Here is a 20,514-nt window from a genome sequence, read left to right as displayed (position 1 = left end):
TTACTTAATTCTTAAAATTATTTTCATGAGTTTTTCAGACTCAAACAGATAACTTGTTCAACCAGTGTTCACAAGAGCATTACTCACGATCTCCAAAAGATAGAAGCAACCCAAGGTCCATCAACAGAGGAATGGATAAGTAAAATGCGACGCATTCAGACAATCTTATTCAGCCACAGAAAGGAATGAAGTGCTGATATGTGCTACAGCATGGATGAACCTTGAAAACTCAGGTTGAGTGAAAGAAGCCAGACACAAAAGGATTCCACTTATATGCAACATCATGAACAAGCAAATTCCTAGAAACAGAAATTAGACCGGAGGTTACCTGGAGCAGAGAGGGGGGAGTTACTGCTTAATGGATACAGAGTATCTACTTGGAGTGATGAAAAGTTTTGGTAATGGATGGTGGTGATGGTAGCAAAATATTATCAGTGTAACTATTGTCACCAGATTGTACACTTAAAAACGGTTAAAATGGGGAAGTGGACTTGGCCCAGTGGTTAGGGCGTCCGTCTACCACATGGGAGGTCCACGGTTCAAACCCCAGGCCTCCTTGACCCATGTGGAGCTGGTCCACGCGCAGTGCTGATGCGTGCAAGGAATGCCCTGCCATGAAGGGGTGTCCCCGTGTAGGGGAGCCCCACGTGCAAGGAGTGTGCCCCGTAAGAAGAGCCGCCCAGTGTGAAAGAAAGTGCAGCCTGCCCAGGAATGGCGCAGCACACACGGAGAGCTGACACAAGATGATGCAACAAAAAGAAACACAGATTCCCGTGCCGCTGACAACAACAGAAGCGGACAAAGAAGAACACACAGCAAATAGACACAGAGAACAGACAACTGGGGGGGTGGGGATAAAATAAAATAAATAAATCTTTTTAAAAAAATGGTTAAAATGGCAAATTTTCTGTTATGCATATGTTACCACAATAATTTTTTAAGTTAAAAATATAAGAAAAACATAAATAAGTAATCCTACCAGTTTCTTTTTAATTTTTTAAATGTGGCTATTAGAAAATTTTAAATTACACACATGACTCCTTATATTTCTAGAGGGCAACAATATTTAGAAGGACATTTAACCTAGGCTTGGAGGGGGAAGAAATCAGAGAAAGCTTCCTGGAGGAGGTTTCATCTCAGCTAATAAAAATATAGCACTGATGGAGCAGCTTGCTACATGCCTGGAGCTTTCTGTATGTTTCCTACTTTTATCCTAAATACTTGAACCATTGGTATTTTGCTCTTATTTTACAAACGAGGTCTCGAAAAGGTTCAGCAGTGTGCCCCAGATCCCATGGCAATTAGTGGGAGAGACAGGCTGGAAACCTGTCCCCCCCAGACCCATAGGCAGACACGGGAAGGAAGGGCACGTGCCTCCACTTCCCGTTTCTCCTAACAAGCCAGGGCTTTGTTTCAGCCCTTTCCATCCCGACAAGGTTAAAATTCAATTGGCTGAGAAACTACTGGAGTTGGGCAATTTACAGAAAAATCAAATTATGTAGAGGCCTCTTGTAATTGGGGGTAATTCAGGAAAGAACTTTCCGCAAATGGCAGATTTTACAGCTGTGTTGCCATTTGGAAATTGCCAGCGTCATTCTGTCACTCAAGTGCCCTTCTCCAGTTGAAATATACCAGATTATATTCATACGGACTGACACACACACACACACACAAAACCATTAGAGCACAGAGTTTCCTATCTAGTTTTGATTTCATTGGGTCAAATTAAGGTTCCTGAAACCAAACAACCGCCAACAATAAAGGCCTGATTTACACGTGGTTCCCACGATGAGACCAATGGGATGACATTAAAACTGGCCAGAGACAAGGTCTAGTTTACCAACTGTTACTGAGGCACTTACCTAGGTGTTAGGGCTATGACAAACACAAACACAAGGAGACTTGTAAATTTTAAAGCTGTATCTGCCCATTTTCCAAGATACACACATACACACACACACAGCCACTCACGGCCTAATGAATCAGTGTCAAGCGTACGAATCAACAGAGTCTGCCAGACATGTAACATAAATCAAAATGGTTAGGAAGTGCTCACCAGGAATCGCTACTTCCTTCCAGACACAAGGAAATCATCTATCTTACTATTATAAAACAAAATTCCAAATGTGCATCTGCAAACTGTCGGAGCCTGCAGCACACCCAGCAAGGACCAGACTCTTCAGAGGTACCAGGTGACCTAATTCAACCTGGATCACCAATGCCTACGGGTTCGCATCAACTCTGACCTTGACACAATCCTAGGTAGTTTTCATGTATGTGATTCTGAATCCTCTAAAACCTGCAAAACTTGTAGCATGCGTTCATTTTACAGATGAGAGAACCATGACTTGAGGAGGTTAAGTAACTGACTTAGGTACCCCAGCTGGGCTGGGATCCCCGATTCCCTAAAGTATCCATTCCTCTCCTCTACCCCAAATTGTGCCTGACTCCAGATTCCCATCTGCCGTGGCTTGATTGGAAATAAGACCAGGGCAGCTTCCCTGGTTCAAGAATAATGGAGCCACTGGCCACAGTCAAAGAGGCAACCCACTGTCCCTGGTTTTTGCAATCGTCCTTGCTCCTCTATTGTAATCTGCAATGAATAATGAAGCATTCTCCCAAGTGCTGTGTGTAAGATCAGGTTAATGTCATATTTCATCTTTGCCAGCCAGCTGCCGTTCTGCTAGGCTGACAGTAAGTAATATCTTTGCATAAGGAGCCAGTCTACAACTAAATCAATTAATCCCTCTCTGGCTGGTAGACAGCTGTTGGGTCAAAGCAAGATAATTAGATAGACTTGTCATTTACCAGGTGGTTGGTAATGAAGGGATTAATTGACCAGAGTTGGGGACGGTACAATGCCTGCTCTCTCTTGCCTTCCATTCAGCATCAATCTTCCCGAACAGCCATTCAAAAGGCAGAGAGTCCTTTTTCTCCTCTATTTGTAAGGATGGTAGCTGATCCTTCAGGGCCGCCCACCTGATGGCTGCCGCAGAACAAGGCTGTTTTCCTTCCCGTGGGATCAGGAGGGGGGCGGCTCAAGTGTCCCTTTCACAGGGCTCCCCCAGTGCTTTTCCTGGGGGCTGCTGTACCCTGGGGCTCGCTTCCTGGATCTTGTCCACTTAGGCTGGCTGGGTCTCCACCACTCAGGGTGCCAGGTCCTAGGGGACGCCGCTAACTGCAAAGCCTCGGCACGGGGGCTGCTACGGATTGAACTGAGCTCCCCAAAGAGATACGTTCGATGCCCTAACCCCATCCCTGTGCATATGACCCAATTTGGAAACAGGGTCTTTGAAGATGTTCCTAGTTAAGATTAGGCCATTTGACTGATGTCCTTACAGGAACAGGAAGAGAGAGACGATGGCCATGGACTGCCCAAGCCATCCCCAGAAGCCGGGAGAATTCCAAGGAAGCATGGCCACGCCAACACCTTCACCTCAGACTTCTGAGCTCCACAACTGCGAGACAATGAAATTTCCATTCTTCTCAGCCACCCAGGTTGTTACAGCAGTTCTAGGAAACTAAGACAGGGGCCTGCATATTGAAAGATGGGTTATTTTACTGTGAATGGCCTCAGTGCATACGCTCAGAGATGCTTTTCATTTAACGGGTGATGTTAGAATCAAAGGATCAATCTTTCTTCAAACTTGAGAGGCTCTTAAAGACCCTTCGATCCAGAGCCTCTTCACTCTGGCTGCCCAGGAAAATAAACCTGGGGAACTTTGGAAAACACCAAAGCCCCAGCCCTATCCAGGGCAACAAAATCAGACTCTCGGAGGGTAAGGCTGGACACCGGCCATTTTTTAAAAGCTCCCTGAGTGACCTGATGTGCGGCCAGGGTGGGGAACCACTGGTCCAGCCCAACACCTTCATTTTATAGATGAGGACACCAAATCCCAGAAGGGCGGCTTCCTGCCTCGGAGCAGCTGTGCAGCTCACAGGCAGCTGAGCCAGGAGCAGAAGCCAGATGCTCACAGCGCCTGCTGGTGCACACGGCATCACCCACACCATCTCCTGGAGGTCCCTTGGGGCCACCAACCCTGCCAGTGGATGAACCTTCCTGGACAGCGGACAAGACCTCATCCACCTGTGCCCACCTGCCTTTCCTGCTTCCCCTCCAAACAGCTCAAACACTCTCACTCACTCCAGCCACAAACCACTCCTGGTTCTCTGAAGGTGCCATGAGCCGACCACCTGTGACCTCGCTCCTGCCGTTCCTTCCCTCAGGAATGCTGTTCCCTCATCTCTGTCGGATGAAATCTACTGTACCTTGAAAGGCTTGGCCCACGTACCACTTCTTTATTTTTTTAGGAGGTACTGGGAAGTGAACCCAAGATCTCATACATGGGAAGAAGGCACTAAGCTGCTGAGCTACATACGCTCCCCAATGAAAGCTGGTTTTTTCATGTTGGTCTGTTTTTAGGAGGTACCAGGAATCAAACCCGGGACCTCATATGTAGGACGCAGATACTCAAAAGCATGAGCTACATTTGCTCCCTTCCACCTTCTCTTTAAAACCTCCCATTGTGCTTTGCTTCTCAAAAGGGTCACTCACTTACTTGCTCCTGATTCTCACAGAATTCTGCAAAAGGCTCTATTAAACAGCACACGTCTTACTACCTATGTGCCTCTCTTCCACATGTCTTTTCCCTCCATCTATTCTATAAATGGCTGTAGAAGAGACAAATTTGGGCAGACAATGCTAGAAATCTATTTAAATTGGGGCCAGGAGAGTTTTTGCTTTTCCTTATTGGGCTATTATGAGTTTTTATCAGTCTAAAACATCCAACTGAATCTATGATGCCAGCTTCCAAATTTCACCAAAGTGTGCTATCCTGCAGCAGAAGTCTTGGTGCACCAGCCAGGAGATAAAAGTATTCGCTTGACTAGGCAAAATATCAGGCTCGGTAAGCAAAAAAATAAGTCTGCAGTTGCCTATTGGACAACCTCAGTGCCTTGCACACCATTCCATAAGCTCCTGCTTTGGGGAATTTTATAATTGATCCAGAGCACATGCTGGGCCTCAGCTTGAGTCATGGGAAGAGAATTGCAAGTAAGCAGTTTTCCACCTGAGAATTACAGAGAAAGTGACAGGTTCTGGTGGCCCTGCAATGTAGCTGGGCTGGAGAGGCCCAGCCCTACCATTTAGGAAATGTATGAGAGTGGCAAATTTCTCATCCCTTTTGAACCTCGGTTAACTTATCTGAAATTGGGGTCACTTCCTTATCTCCTTCTCTCCCTCCTCCTATCCAGTCTGCTCCCTGAAGCCTACCAGACAGAGAAATAAATTTACTTTAGTGCATGAAACAAAAAGGAATCATCAAATAACAGATCTCAATAGTGACCGTGGGGGTCTCAGTAGTGGCTGCAGAAACTGTGCCAGCCTCCGCAACCCTGGAGCCTTTTTCCCTTTCTTATTCGAGTTTTTTTTTTTTTTTTCAATCAGTTCACCCAAAATACCACTAGATCCCTTGACCATTTATCGTTCCCATGTTTTTACTTTCATTTGTCAATGCGGCTAGGTTATAGTGCCTGGTGGTTTGGTCAAATACTGGCCTGGCTGTTTCTGTAGCGATATTATGGAGGTAGGATCAGCACTTATAAGCAAGCTGACTTTAAGTAAAGGAGACGACCCTCTGTCATGTGTGTTGGCCTCCAATCAATTGGAGGCTTTAAATGCAAAGAACCAGCATACAACAAACAGAGCAAATGCAAACAACGAGGGGGCAGGAGAAATAAATAAATCTTAAAAATAAAATAAGTAAAATAAAAAATAAAATAAAAAAATAATAAAATAAAAGCAAAGAACGGAAGGAAGTCTGCCTCAAGACTACACCTCCACTTCCTTCTGTTCCAGCCTAAGGAATCTGTACTCAAGACTTCAATATCACTCTAACGGAACTTCCAACCTTGGCGTGCCCTGCAGAATCTGGGCTTGCCAGCCATTCCCCCTACCCCCCCAAATTGCATGAGCCAATTCCTTATAATAAATCTCTTTTTATCTATCTCCATTCGTTCTGTTTCTCTAGAGTCCCCAAAGACCCCAAGGAAAGTCCGTGGACAACCTGATCAGGAGCACCCTGTGTGAGGTTCTAAGACTGAGCTCTTAGCAATTCACAGGCAGCCCCTGGGCTCTGTGTCCCTCTTTTTGGAACATGGTAATCACAGAGTAAGGGTGAAAGCTAAAGAAAGAACAGGCAGGGCAGGGCTGAACCACAAGAAGGATGCTGTGCAGATTTCAGGGAACCTACGAGAGGACCCAGGAGGTGGGCGAGGCAGAAGGACAAGCTGTCTCACCCTCGCCGGCATTTAGGGGCAATTATGCCCTATTAATGGCTGACAGCACAGCTCTGCCTTGCGAGTCTAAGCCAAGCCAGGGCAGCCCGCAGAAGTACGCCGCCCACAAATATGCAGTTGGCACTTGGCGCCAGCTAATCTGATTGGCAATTACGTTTTATTTTGGGGCCAGGGAGACAGCAGAAAACCAGGAAAATGATAAGACATCAGAGGGCAGTTTTTCTAAGAATACCAGTGACCACCTTTTTTTAGCCAATTGTTTTTCTCATAGTTAGAGGTTTACAGGGCACTAAAATAAGAAAACCCTGGGACACTAAAATCAGATTACAGCCAATTTTCTGGAGAGGCTTTTAAGCCTTTGCCCAATGAAAATCTGCTTCCAATTCTTTTTTTTTTTTTTCCGGAAGGGTGCTGGAGTACTTCTTGCCAAGAAAACTCTCCCAGTAACAGTGAGTACAGCGTCGAGTTAAGGAAACCAGGATTTGTAGTTTGTCCTAGGTTGGAATCCTTACTTTGCTGCTTACTAGCTGTGTGACCTTGAACAAAACTGTGTCCTTGGCCTCAGGTCCCACATACATAAAACTGGAGTGTAATATCTAGCTCCAGGTTTCTTACAAGGATTAGATGAGCTGCTCAGAAGCAGCCACATCGCACCTGGCATACAGAACCGGAACGCGGTCATTAAGCCAGTGCCTTCTTGCCATAATGTTGGCTTCTTATCATCTTAAAATAAACGGTTCCTGTTTTCGCCATCATATATCAAACACAAATAACCAGTCAGCATAGAAAAGGGAAATGCCATCTCCGGGAGCAGTTTGGGTTTGTCATCTGCCCCTGTGATAAGATCGTTCTGGGCTCCGCAGCCTCAACGGCTTGGATGATGGGGAAATCTGAGACTGCAACCGAGCTCAATTGGGTGCAAACTTTATACGTGTCTTGTGGACATAAAACCTAACCCCAGCTCAACAGGAACCCTTTCCTGTTTCCTTCTCTCGCCCTAACACCCCAGCCCACAACAGCCCAAATGCTCACCAAGTTTCTCCAAAAAGCGCCACTCACTGACCTTGCGTGGGAATAGAACATAACTGCAGCTTGTAAAGGAAACACGCCTAAGAAAAAAACATCCCAAGACAACATCCCGAGGAAACAGGGTCATTTTCCCGGTTGCCGGTTCAATGGGGCAACTTGCCCAAGACAGTCCTGACTAAGGACGATGACTCACCTCAAGGCCAGTGCCCAGGGCTGTTTCTCCAGCCCGACCTCTCTCCCAGGCTACTGCTAAATGAGCCTCTCCCCAGACAGCACTCCGTACCCCCCGCCAGGCAGTGATGTCCTCTGCCCGGGAGAGGGACCCCTTCTTTGGCTTACAAAAGGACCAGGCAGGGTGCACCTCGCCAGGCAACTCATTCGTGTCAGCGCTGGGACAGCAAGAGTACCAAGTCATTGAAGGCGAGCCACGTATGTCCTGTGTGCCTTTGGGTGCCACTCGGTGATAACGGATGAAGAAATAAACGAGTGAATGAATGAATCCATGCATTAAGCTCCACAGGAGGCCCTGAGCAAGGCACGTCACCTCATGCGGCCCTGCACGGTAGGCAGGCACCGTTTCCCATGCCATCAGTGCGGGGAAGGCGGTCTCAGAAAGGCTAGGTCCCTCGCCCAGGGTCACTGAGCTAGTAAGTGATGAAGCCAGGCGGCCTTGGCTTGCTAAGGCTGCTCTAACAAAGCACCACAAAGGTGGCTTCAAACAACAGAGCCCTGTTGTCTCACGGGTCTGGACACCAGGAGTCTGACATCAAGGTGTCGGCAGAGCCAAGCTCCCTGGTCCGCGTGTCTCCTGGGCCCTGGTGGCGGCAGGCTGCCCTTGGTGGCCGTGGCTTGTGCAGCCCCCACCTCCACCTGGCCTTCTCCCCTGTGTCTGTCACCATTGCCTCTCACCTTCTTGACAGGACACCGGTCACTCTGGATTAGGGCTGACCCTAATGTGGTTTGGAATCATTTTAACCAATCCCATCTTTGAAGATCCGATTTCCAAATAATGTCATATTCATTGGGCCAGAGGTTAGGATTTCAAGGTGTCTTTTGCGGGGGACACAATTCAGGCTTCAGGTATTGATGCCACCCTCGAGGCCATAATAATGACGAATCATAGTTATATAACCTCTGACACAGCAGAATCATTTCACCCTCCCAACATTCCAGAGAGATTTTTTTCAGACAGCCAAAGAGGACCCATCAAGGAGCCAAGGTCACACAAACAGTTAGAAGTAAACTGGGAACCTGAACAGGACTTTCATTCATTCAGTCACAAATCACTGGGGGCACGCGGGCACCTACTGCAGGCGCAGCCCCGCCTGAGGGCCTGATGATGCAGGGCCGGGTGGGTCCCGCACAGCCCACGGCTTCCCATCCAGCGGGGCGCCTACGTCAGAATCGGCTCTTCCCAGGACACCATATGTTGCCCATAAAATCTCCTCGGGGAAGTAGTAGCACTTCAGCAGTTTTGTTTTGCAGGGAAAAAAGGATCTGAGAACAGAAGATGTCAACAAAAAGAGGGAAATGGTTTGCATCTGAGTAGCATGTGTTGCTTTCAACACAGCTGACATAGCCTTTGTCAAAGCCCGATTCTGTCTCCCCGTGAGGACAGGGTGCGTGGACAGGCTAGGACACTCACCTGTAATAGTCAGGAGGTTGGGGCACCACATAAAACCCAAACACCCAATTCCCTGCTGAGTCATCACAGAACCCAGCAAAGGAAGCTTCAGGCAAGGCTGAGTTTGCAAGTACCTGGCTAATCTGACCTAGTCACACCTACAGCTCAAAGAGATAGGGGTGGAAGGAGAATGAATGAATCTGGTTAAGTCACCCATGTACAAACTCAGGAGTCTATAAGTGTAGGTGAGAGATTAGAAACATGTGGAATCAGAAAGTTTTCAGGTTCATCCCTTTCTAAGACTTCAGGGAATTCAGCATCTTCGATGCCCTAGTACTGCCTTCTTCCCCCATCACTTGGGTTCCCGGTAATACGAAATTAAGAATTGGATACAAAATAAAGCCCTAGGACTCTAGCCAAACAACACATGTTCTTTTTAACTTTCTCAACAGCTGTCAAAGTTTGGCTGTTGTTGTCAGTTTTCCCCTCACCAGCTCTCGGCATCAAGTGCTAATTAATGTTCCCACAAAAGGACCAGCCCTGGAGCCTCTGCATCAAGAAGGAAATATACCAGAGTCCATCGCCATGGCGACCAGCCCTCCTAACTGAGTCCCTGCCTTTCCAAGAAGGACCCTTTCCCTTGGCTGGATCATAATTTGCACAGAGTAGCTCTTCCCATAACCAACGGCGCAGGGGCCATGTCTGCTGCCTTGTTAAACTAATGAGTCAGATTTACGGTGACAGTCACTTAGCACAAAGTCCCTGCATGCAAGGGAGTCTTGCCAAAATGGCACAGCGCGGTAAGGCTCGTGGGACGTCGGTGGGCTGTAGTAACTGGATGTGGAGGCCGGGTGGCAAGTTTGCCATGGGCAATCCTTCCTCAGTGGTGCCACCGGGTGACCGCACAGCCCACCAGCTCTTCAGTTTCAGAGTCCCACGGCAGGACCTGTGCGTGTGGGCATCCAATGGGTGCAGCACTTGGGCAGGACTGCAAGCTTATTCTAGCACTAACCCTAGGGATTTCTCCAATCCTCAACACCCCTCACTAGAATGTCAAAGATATTATGTGGAGAAAGGGTGATCAAGAAAGCAACTGCCAAAGGTAAAATGCCAGGCAATGGAAGGATGTTCTCCCAAAGAAAAAGGTTTTTTGAGTTTTTCTGTTAAAAAAAAAAATTGACGTGTGATGATGGAGTCACAAAAGCATTAAGTCCCCAGGCTTACCTGGGTTGGGTTGTAGAGCTCCTGCAGGGGACTCCGGGACCCCTTCCGGCAGCAGATGTCCACGCCGAACGGATTCCTCCGCATGACTGAGGAGAGAAAGTGAAGGCTCATCAGAAAGGAGCAACCAAGGGCTGTTGTCCGACAAAGGAAAAGGTACAGAGAGGGGGAAAGGAACTGGCAGGCAGGGAAGAAACAGAGCTCTCGGCTTGTAGCAAAGAAAGATTTCGGCTGTTGTTCCCAGTTTCAACTTCTGTATCACTGCCATTCTGTCTTCCCCAAGCTTCAGGCATCTCCACACCCAGAAGGATGCAAGAACAACAACAAAATGGTAAAAATAATAGTAATAAAATAATGAGGCAAAAAATCCTTCCCAGCAAGGGTTTCGGAAAACCAGACAGACATCCTAAATTCATTGACATGAGGCTATTTACAAAAAGGCTGTTCCTAGAGACAGAATGCTACCGAGCCCCAGGCTGGGAGACAGACTTTTAAATCCCACAGCCTTCTCCCTAGACAATCGATGAGGACTTCCTATTCCGGGTTCCATCTCCTGAGAATGATGCAGGGCCATCCCCGGCAGTGCTCCTCCCCGGCGGGAAACTCAATGGCATTCAGCTGCACTCAGCTGCTGGGACCTGGAGGGACCTGGGGAGATGTCCCCCAAGCCTCTTAGATAAATTGGTATTTTTAATTTAAATATTACCTTGAGGCAGAAAGGACAAGGCGGTTCTAGACAGACAGGGAGGGCAGTTACGATGAACAAAAGGGGTGGATTAAGTGAACTCCCCCAAAATCTAACAGCGTGGAGGACTGTTTTTCAAAGGAAATGGATTATTTCTTTTTCGGTTTTTCTTTTTCACCAAGTACCCCTAGTCCACCCAGCCTTCATAAAGTACTTGGCCCAGAGTCACCAGTCTGCTAAGCATTTGTTGGAAGGAGAGAGGGACGGAAAGGAGAAAAGGAGGGAAGGAGGGAGGGTGCTTCCTTCCCAAATTGAGACAATTTTCTAATGGAATGACAAGGTAGCAGCCTGGGTGGACCAAGGAAACGCAGATTCTTCCATATGCCTAAACAGCTCACCCACTCTCCACTCAACCCTCTGGCGGCAGCAGAATGTACAGGTGGACAGAGCATACTCCCTGGAGCAAATTAGAATTGAATCCTGACTCTGCCACATACCAGCTCTGTGGTCTTGGGCACGTTGCCTAACCTCTCTAGGCCTCAGTTTCTGCATCTATGCAACAGGGATGAGGACAGTACCTAAATCCCTGGGCTGGCTGTGAGGATTAAATGAGTTACTATATCCTGAATGTTAAAATGGTGCCTGGAAAGTGCTCAGTGTTTATTAGACATTTCTCAAAACTCTCCTAAATTGTAAACTTAGATTTGCACATCACAATACAGGGCAAAAATCATTGCCTCTGCACCTTCCCCACCAGAAGGGAAGGTAGGGACTTCTGTATTTCCCAGCCATCAAGGGAGCTGAAAAGAAGTTACCAGACCTCAAGCAGAACTCTGACGTCTAGGACAGACAGCCCAAGGTCACAAAGGCTGGGAGGGCTGGCACTACTGGGAACCAAACCAGGGCCCTCTCCTGGGAGCCAACCTGAGGCCAGAAAACCAAGGAAAAGGGCCTCCTCAGGTAGCCGATTCTTCCTGGCAGGTGTCCACGTGAGTCTGTGAATTGTCCTTTAACTTGTCCATTTGAGGCACCGGGAAATTAATCATCAATTCCAGGAAATGCGAAGCCATGATTTCCCTCCCCTCCCCCTTCCCCTTCCTAGAGCAGAGATCAGCAAACTTTTTCTATAAAGGCCCAGATAGAAAATACTTAGGCTTTGTGCCCTGTGGTCTCTATCGAAACTACTCAACTCTGCCACTATTGTGCCAAAGCAGCCACAGGCAGTGTAGACATGAGTGGTGGTGGCCGTGGTCCAATAAAGCTTCCTTTATCAACACTGAAATTTGGATTCCATATGATTTTCACATGTCAGGAAACATTATTCTTCTTTGATTTTTTTTCCCCAGCCGTATAATTATGTAAAAACCCTTCTTAGGTGGTGGGTCGGGTTCAGACCCCAGGACCATGGTTTGCTGACCCCTGCCCCGGAGACCTGCTTCAGGTGTTCCTGAGGTCAGCAGTACAAGCTTCTTTCACCCCCTCCATGCCCTGCAGCGGTCCCTGGGGAGGGGAGATCTGCAGGCAGTGTCAATAAATAAAAGCCTTTAGGGTTTGATTAGCCTGGATGGAAAAACACTGGGTCTTTGTTCTTCTACAGTTGTCCCAAGAAGAGGGAAAAAAATCCACAATGTGTTTTCCTTTAATTTATTACTTCATTTTTCATTTCCACCAAAAACGAGGTAAACTGTTAAACACACACAAGTTGCCCTCGGTGCATGCACAATGACATCGCAACACTTCGGTGGAGAGAAAACAGCCATAAAACTTGTAAAATTATGCTCGCGCCATGCAAGATTAAATTCTCCCCATGGCGGCAGACAGGCTCAGCAAGGCCGAGGGTGCGGGACAGCCACGGTGAAAACCCTACCATGGAATCCATTAAAAGCCTGCTTTTACAGGGGGTAATATTATTTAATTGGTTTATTTTTCTAACTCGAGGTCTTTAAAATGCTTTGACCATGTGGGGTCTGCAACCGGGGCCCTTTGCCCAAGGCCGTCGGCCTCCGCGCCTCCTCCAGCCCCGCCCGCGACTCCATGGGGCGCCACGTAAACCAGCCTTGACACCCCAGGCCACAGAAGCAAGGGGCCTTGTGTGCTTTTTATGGGAACGGTCACAAGCCCACCATTTCTGGAAGGCTCAGTGGGTGTCAGCCACTTCATGAAGTGCGATCCTCACTGCAGAGGAGGAGCCACCCACGTTGCAGAGATAACCTCTCTAAGCCTCAGGTAACTTCAGGAACCCGGTCAAGGTGGAGCGTCACCAAGCTGAGACTCAACCTGTCAGGCCCACCAGTGCCATCAGCTGTCTCAAAAGGGACCCACAGGGAGGAGTGGGGGTATATGGGAACCTCTTATATTTTTTAATGGAACATTTTGTGTGATCTACGTATGTTTTAAAAAAAAAGATAGTAAGTAAATAAATGAAGAGACCCACAAATGTGCTGAATAAGAGATATGAGAGGTAAAGTCATCCACACCATGCTCTACAAAGTGGCGTTTCTCAGTGGGAGTCCACTCACTTTCATCAGACTGCTTGTTCAAAGGCAGATTTGGGGTCATATACTCCAGCTCCAGCCCAGACCTGCTGAATCAGACAGGAGCAAGGCGGGTTGGCTTGAGGCCCAGAAATCTGCATTTTAATAAGACTCCTTCCCAAATCATACTCATCATACCCTCTAACTCTTGAAAAGCGGATTACAGAATAAGTAATTCCCATGCAAGCTGGCTCCATTTTCCTGCAAAGGTACTAGAACATTTAAAGTGAGAACTCTGGAACATCTCCCGTACCAGTGTCAGAGGAGGGTACAGAGATGTCCCTAGAAGCTGAGCCCTACTGTTTCACTTTAGGTTTAGAATACTGGGGCCTTTGATTTCTAGGGGCCACATCTGACTCTTGGACTATTCATACTCAAGTGACAACAGTGACACTGTGCGCCTGGATGACAACGGAAGGGCCGGTATCACCCGCACGGAGGTGTGAGTGCACGTATCTCATGTGCATCTTAGACAAAGCGTTGGGAAAGGTTGAGTACCCAGTGCACAGACGGCAGCAGCTGAGGTTTAGGGAGCAAACTGTCCTCTAGGCTGGTATGGCCACCATCCCCACTTTACTGGACAGAATACTGAGCCACAGGATGGAAGGTAACCTGGCCCAGCTCTCATGACTGGTCAGAGACAGATTCCATGCTCTCAATAGCCACACTGGGCCCATGCTCAAGGGTCACGTCAACCACACATCATCATCATCGTTGCCTCTTGGCCTGGGAACCAGCTGCCTGGCCTCTTCTAGACATCTAGGACAGATGACCCAACATGTAAAGCAGGGCTTTAAGATTCCCCAAAATGAGATGATGCCAAACTTTTAATTAATAGTTATTATACTCAGTCATTCACTCAACAAATTTGGATGGAGCGCCAAGGACACACTGGGCACTTCCCCAGGCACGGCCGCTGGGAGGGGGAGATTCTCGCTGTCTTGTTCACGTAGTTTCTCCAGTGCTTGGCACTCCAAAGGGGTTTATGAACGAAGCAGGACTTAACACTTGGTTTAAGAGCATCAAGTTGTTGCCTCCTATGTATAAAGGAAACAGGCAGTAGCATCGGGCAACTGTTATTTTTTTCCCTTTCCAAAGGAAAGGTCTGGTGAGCAAAAGCCCCAAGAAAGGAATCCCTGAGGCCCTGTAACCGGGGCCTCCCGCTAAGCACCCAGCATCATGAGGTTGATTCAGCTACATTTGTTTCTGCCTTTCCAAACTAAATCAATGAAATTAGAGGCCATGCTGTGAGAAGAACCTAATTGACCCGATTTACAGTGTCATTTCTTGGACCCACGAACAGTTCTGGATCCTGCATGATACCTAAACGAAGCAAAAATACCAGTAAACCACTCATCACGAAGAGCACATTGTTTTTAAATGGACGCCCCACTCCCCTCCTTCCAAACACTTTCTTTAAGACATCAGTTAACCAGGTGCAGGGAGGGGAAAGCCGGCTCACCAAAAAGGAAGGAGCCCTCCTCATCCTCTGAGCCGCTTCCCCGGCCCTGCCACTGCTGGATGGTGAACTCAGGTCTGAACATGTAAAATGGAAATGAGGTGGGACCGTGGGCTGCAAATGGCCTTGGATGCATTTCATAAAACCAAAGACTTTTTTTTTAGGAGATATTGGGATAGAACCCAGGACCTCATCTGTGGGAATCAGGGGCTCGACCACTGAGCTACACCCAATCCCCAAAGACATTTAGAATTCTGAGGAATTACACTCCAGCCCCCTCGATTTGCAGAAGAAACTCCAAGAGTTTAAGCATGTGCCCAAGGTCCCCATTATCACTAACAGGAGAGTCAGGGCCGGAACTCAGGTCTTGTGAGATGCGGCAACATCCGTCAAGAACCATCATCTCGAGAACCGCCACTCACTGAGAATGTATCAGGTGCTGGGACAAGGCTAAGCCCTTTCCTCACGTTGCTTCATTTAATCTTCACAAGAACCCTTGAAGTTAGATATAATAGTAGCAATAGTAATCATAATAGCAATAACAATTATTATGTCATTTATTCTCATTTTACAGTTGAGGAAACAGAAGCCCAGAGAAGTTAAATAACTTTCCCAAGGTCACAGAGCCAACAAATAAATGGCAGGGGGCAAGTTGCAAATACAAACCCAAATCTATCCATTTCCAGAAATAGTGCTCTTGGCCAGTTCGCCGTTATACTTATAGCTCCTATGGCAAAAACCAGCGCTCTTTCTTCCCTGAACATTCAAATGGAAGCACTTTGGTACCAAACCACCCAAGTTCAAATGGATCTCCACCCCTACCACTGGCAAAACAACCACCATAATTCTCAAACTCAGCAGACTTTGGATACTTTCCCGATCTCCTGATTTGCTAACATCCTGGGCATGATTCATCATGTGCTCTGAGAGCACAGAGTGATGCAATTACAGAGATGTCTGTTTCCCAAATGCACACGTTCATGGTGGTGTCCAGGGTTGTGTGATCCAGTCCACCAGTCAAGAAGATGTTGACAGGACAATGTCTGATTCAATCTCACGGAGTTAGAGGAAGGGCGAGCGATACCCAGCAACCTCAGGGGAGCCATTCCCGTAGCCGTGGGCAACTCTGCGTGGCCCATACACAGCCTGTCCTGGAAGGACAGGAAGTCACAGTCCCCCTTCCCCCACCCCCTGGCCCAACGATCACTGCGCTGAAACCAGGGTGACCAGCCCTTCTGGTATGCCCAGGACTGAGATTCCCAGACCACAGGACTTTCAATGCTAAAGCCAGACAAGTCCCAGACAAACCAGGACATAATGGTCATTCATCAGTGCCCTTTGGAGCATGGGAAGGGTCAGGAGTGAAGGTCAATTAAACTGATCAAGTCCCGGTTTCACCACTAACTATCTGTGGAATCTTAGGTCAACTTCCTAATCTAGTTACACTTACATCTCAATAATAAGTGGCATTACCCCCGTTTTAAAGACAAGGAAACTGTCCTTTTTTTTTTTAGATTTTAACATTTATTTCTCTCCCCTTCCCTGCCCCCCCCCCCCCCCCGGTTGTCTGCTCTCTGTCCATTCGCTCTGTGTTCTTCTGTGCCCGCTTGTATTCTTGTCAGTGGCACCAGGGATCTATGTCTTTTTTTTGTTGTTGCGTCATTTTGCTGCATCAGCTCTCCGTGTGTGCAGCGCCACTCCTGGGCAGGCTGCACTTTCTTTTGCACTGGGCAGCTCTCCTTACAGGGTGTACTCCTTGCACGTGGGGCTTCCCTATGCAGGGGACAGCCCTGCGTGGCACGGCACTGCACGCATTGGCACTGCACGTGGGCCAGCTCACCACATGGGTCAGAAGGTCCTGGGTTTGAACTCTGGACCTCCCATATGGTAGGTGGATGCCCTATTGGTTAAGCCAAATCCACTTCCCAGGAAACTGTCTTTAACAAATTAAACTGGCAGATTAATTAGAATTAAATGAAAACGTAAAACAGCATTTTTTCTTCTTTTTCTTTTAAACAGCATTTTAAAATAGCATGAGAGGTACTCAAAAACCATCCATGTGAAAATGATGGGACTGATAGTTTAGTGGTTGCTCAGAAGGTTCAACTTAGAACTACCATATGAACCAGGAACCCCACTCATAGGTATATCCCCAAAGAACTGGCAACAGGACACAAACAGATTACTTGAACAGATGTACACCGATGTTTATAGCAGCATCATTCACAATAGCCAAAGGGTGACTCAACCCCAGTGTCCATCAGAGATGAATGGATAAAGAAAATGTGGTGTATCTACACAATGGAATATTATTCAGCCAAAGAGTTCATTCAGAAGTCTGACATCTGTTACAATGTGGATGAACCTTGAAGGCATCATGTTGAGTAAACAAGCTAGATACAAAAGGACAAATACTTTATGATTTCACTTATACAAAATATCTAGAATAAGCAAATTCATAGAGAAGGAACATAGATTAGAGGTTACCAGGGACTAAGGGGAGGGAGGGCTGGAGAGTTATTACTTAATGGGTTTGGGCTGATGAAAATTTTTGGAAATAGTGGTGATGATTTCACAACATTATGAATGTAATTACTGCCCCTCACTTGTTAAAAATGGTTAAAATGGCAAGTTTTATGTGCTATGTATTTTGCCACAATGAAAAATAAATAAATGTTTTAAAAGTGAAGGAGGAAAAAGTAACAGGAGCAGATATTACCCCTAGTTCTGTCACCAAACTAAGAAAATCACTTTGAATAAGGCCCCTGTCTATCCAAACCTCTTCAATCAACCCACTCCCTCTTTCAGAGGTTTCTGAACCATTAGCTGACATGTGCCTGGGAGAGGCTGTGCCCACTTCCAGAAAGCACGAGGTCCCTCCCCACATGCAACCCTGTCACCCTGCCAGGTTAGTGTGGAATTAGGGGCAATACGGCCCAGAAGAGCTTCTGTCCATCCAACAGTTTTCACACACACCACGAGAAGGGGGGAAAGCAGCCTCAGAAAGGGTTCTGCCTTAGCAGGAGAAATGGCAGGATGCAAAGCTCAAAAATTATCCTCCTGGCCAGTAGGGTATACAGTCTACCCACTAAGGGAGTAAGGGAGAAGGACAGGGGTGGCCAGGGGAGTGGGGTACCAGGCATTCTAAAGCAGAGCAACCCTGATTCAGTCGAACCCACCTTGTCTCCAGCCCCATTTTCCAGGTGCAGAAATGGTCACCCAAGAAAGTGAATGATTTGACCAAGGTCACAGAGCTCGTTAGAGGTAGTAGCTGCAGCTAGAGCAAGGGTCTACACTGACCCCTGTCCTCATCCCTTCCTGCTTTGATATGCAGTTTACACATAAATGAATATAAAACCAAAGCAAACAGTACTTGTCATTACTACATGTGAGGAATGGAGATCTTTTCTTTCTTAAGCCTGGTCACGACTCATTCAATCGCTAGTGTCTAACCCCTGACTTAGACTCTTGAAAGAGTCGAATAAGATTGTTAGTCTAGGTTCAATTCGAGGTTGGTTCTGAACTGAACACATTAAACATTGATAAGGAGAATTCATGACCATCACCCCTAAAATGTTCCTCCCCAATGTTCATCACACTGGAAGCGCCCACCATGCACCCAGGTGTGGACACCAAAAGCCCAGGGGGCACCCTTGCTTCTCTTTCCCTCACCTGCTCCACCCAGCTCATCAGCACGTCTCCACCCTAATCACCCAGCGAACAGCCACCATCACCTCTCGGCTGGCCTGTGACAGAAGCCGCTTAACTGGTCTCCTGCTGCCACCCTGGTCTCCCTACTCTACTATCTACCAGAGGCCAGAATAAATCTTCTAAAAGTGTAAATCAGATCACATAATCTCCCCAGCTCGAAGACCTCCCACTACACTGAGAACAAAACCCAAAGTTGTTTCCATACCCTCCAAGGGCCCACCTTCCCTCCCCTCCTCCAGCTCTGCTGGCCATCTGACTGCCCCTCAAACAAAAGCTAAACCTCAGGGCCTTTGCACTTGCTGTTCCCGCTTTCCCAATACCAATACGGTTGCTCTCTTCTTCGCTCCGGCGTCTGACCACATTATCAGCTCCTCCAAGAGGACTTCCCCAACCACACTATGTAACGTGGCCTCTCTTCTCTTTCTCTGTCCCTCCCCCACTTTGCTTTATTCTTCTTAAGACACTTCACATCTCCTGACATTTATTTTAAATGCATATTGGTCACTGTCGATCACTACCACGAGACTATGAACCCCAGGAGAGCAGGGACTGTCTTGTCCACCACCACATCCTCAGTGCGAAAAACAGTGTCCAGATTCAGGCCCTCAATGAATGACTCAATCGGTGAATTTGAGTTCTTTCTCCAAAGAAAGGAAACCGGCCCCTTTTTGAAAGTTTCCCCTAGTCCAATGTCTTCTAAACTTTCCCGATGGATGTCTTCGAAACACCTGATTCAACCCAGTCCCTTCCCAGCACGCCCTGAACCAGCTGCTCCTGGAGAGGAGCCTGGGAAGCGGCATGTTTCACGAGCATCCCAGGGCATCCGTATCTCAAAAAGCCTGACGACACTAGACCAGCCAGGCGCGTGCAGGAACGGAGCACGGGCAGGGCCATCTAGAGAAGAGGGGAGGGAGAACCCAGTTTCCGCAGGGCCGGCGGGTTCAGGGCCTGGGTATGGGCTGTCATGGGAAATGAGCTGCCACGGCTCGTCTGGAGCCAAGGTGCGAAGGGCGGCCGGCTGGGGCTGGAGTAGTCATACCTTCTTTATTTATACCTCGCCTCATTGCAAAAAGGCTTTGGGGCCAGACTGGGAAGGCAGGGATTGGATTCTGTAGTCAAACGCAGCTCTTAAATATGAGTTCAAGGCAGGGAATCATATGCCTGGGGTTTTGCTTTGTAAGGGTCTTGCGGCATGGAAGGTGAACCCTGAGGCGGGACCCAGGGGCTGCTGCTGGGTGAGCGGGTGGGCCCCTGAGGATGCAGGGGTCCCTCGCAGGATCACAGCCTCAGCACCGTGGGCTTGGAGGGACCCCTGGCCGCTCTCACTCACCCGTGTCTTAGAGCTGTGAGACCGACAGACGGGGAAATGAAACGAAGCCACCTGGGGGGTTGGTCTTCTAGAGAGAGCTATTTGAATTAAGTCGGGTGAGATTTGGGTCTGGGTCACGGGCTGCCAGGGGACCCAACTGGGGTGGGGTGGGGGTGGAGAGGGGACAGAGAGCTCGGCAACCCCGGGGTCTGCTCTGGAAGAAACACCGGGCCACCAAGGCGGAAATCCACAAATGGCTTGAGACGATCATCCCAAAATTGTTTGGGATAATAAGATTGTTTCCTTAAAACCCAGGATGACTTCAAATTAAGTACAGAAAATGTCCAAAACAAATGTCTGGAGACAGAAAGTAGAAAGTGGGAAGGCTAGGTGTGGAAACGGGGAGTGACAGCAAATAGACACCAGGGTTCTTTTTAGAATGATGGAAATGTTCTACAGTTAGATTGTGGTGATGGTTGTACAACTCTTTAAATACATAAAAATCCATTGAACTGTATTAAAACAAGTGAGCGTTAGGCCAGGTAAATTATAGCTCAATAAAAAAGTTTTAAATAACATAGTAAAGAAATGTTTAAGAGAATAAAACTCATAATATTTTCAAAATTTTGACCTATTCAAGTTGGC

At 47.7% G+C, this 20,514-nt stretch overlaps 1 protein-coding gene across 2 annotated transcripts in view; it reads right to left on the bottom strand.

Annotated features, from left to right (window-relative positions):
- Positions 1-20,514, bottom strand: part of CHST11 (carbohydrate sulfotransferase 11) — a 277,222-nt gene that overhangs the window by 125,361 nt on the left and 131,347 nt on the right. For both annotated transcript variants that reach the window (XM_058308660.2, XM_004446788.5), the window contains exon 2: positions 10,175-10,260. In XM_058308660.2, the coding sequence (XP_058164643.1) occupies positions 10,175-10,260 (86 nt within the window). The remainder of the gene's footprint in view (positions 1-10,174; positions 10,261-20,514) is intronic.

The sequence above is a fragment of the Dasypus novemcinctus genome, chromosome 12 (assembly GCF_030445035.2).
Source record: "Dasypus novemcinctus isolate mDasNov1 chromosome 12, mDasNov1.1.hap2, whole genome shotgun sequence".
In the NCBI taxonomy this organism is placed as follows: Eukaryota; Metazoa; Chordata; class Mammalia; order Cingulata; family Dasypodidae; genus Dasypus; species Dasypus novemcinctus.
The sequence above is the reverse complement of the archived record's forward strand: the minus strand, read 5'-3'. Positions and strand labels throughout refer to the sequence as shown.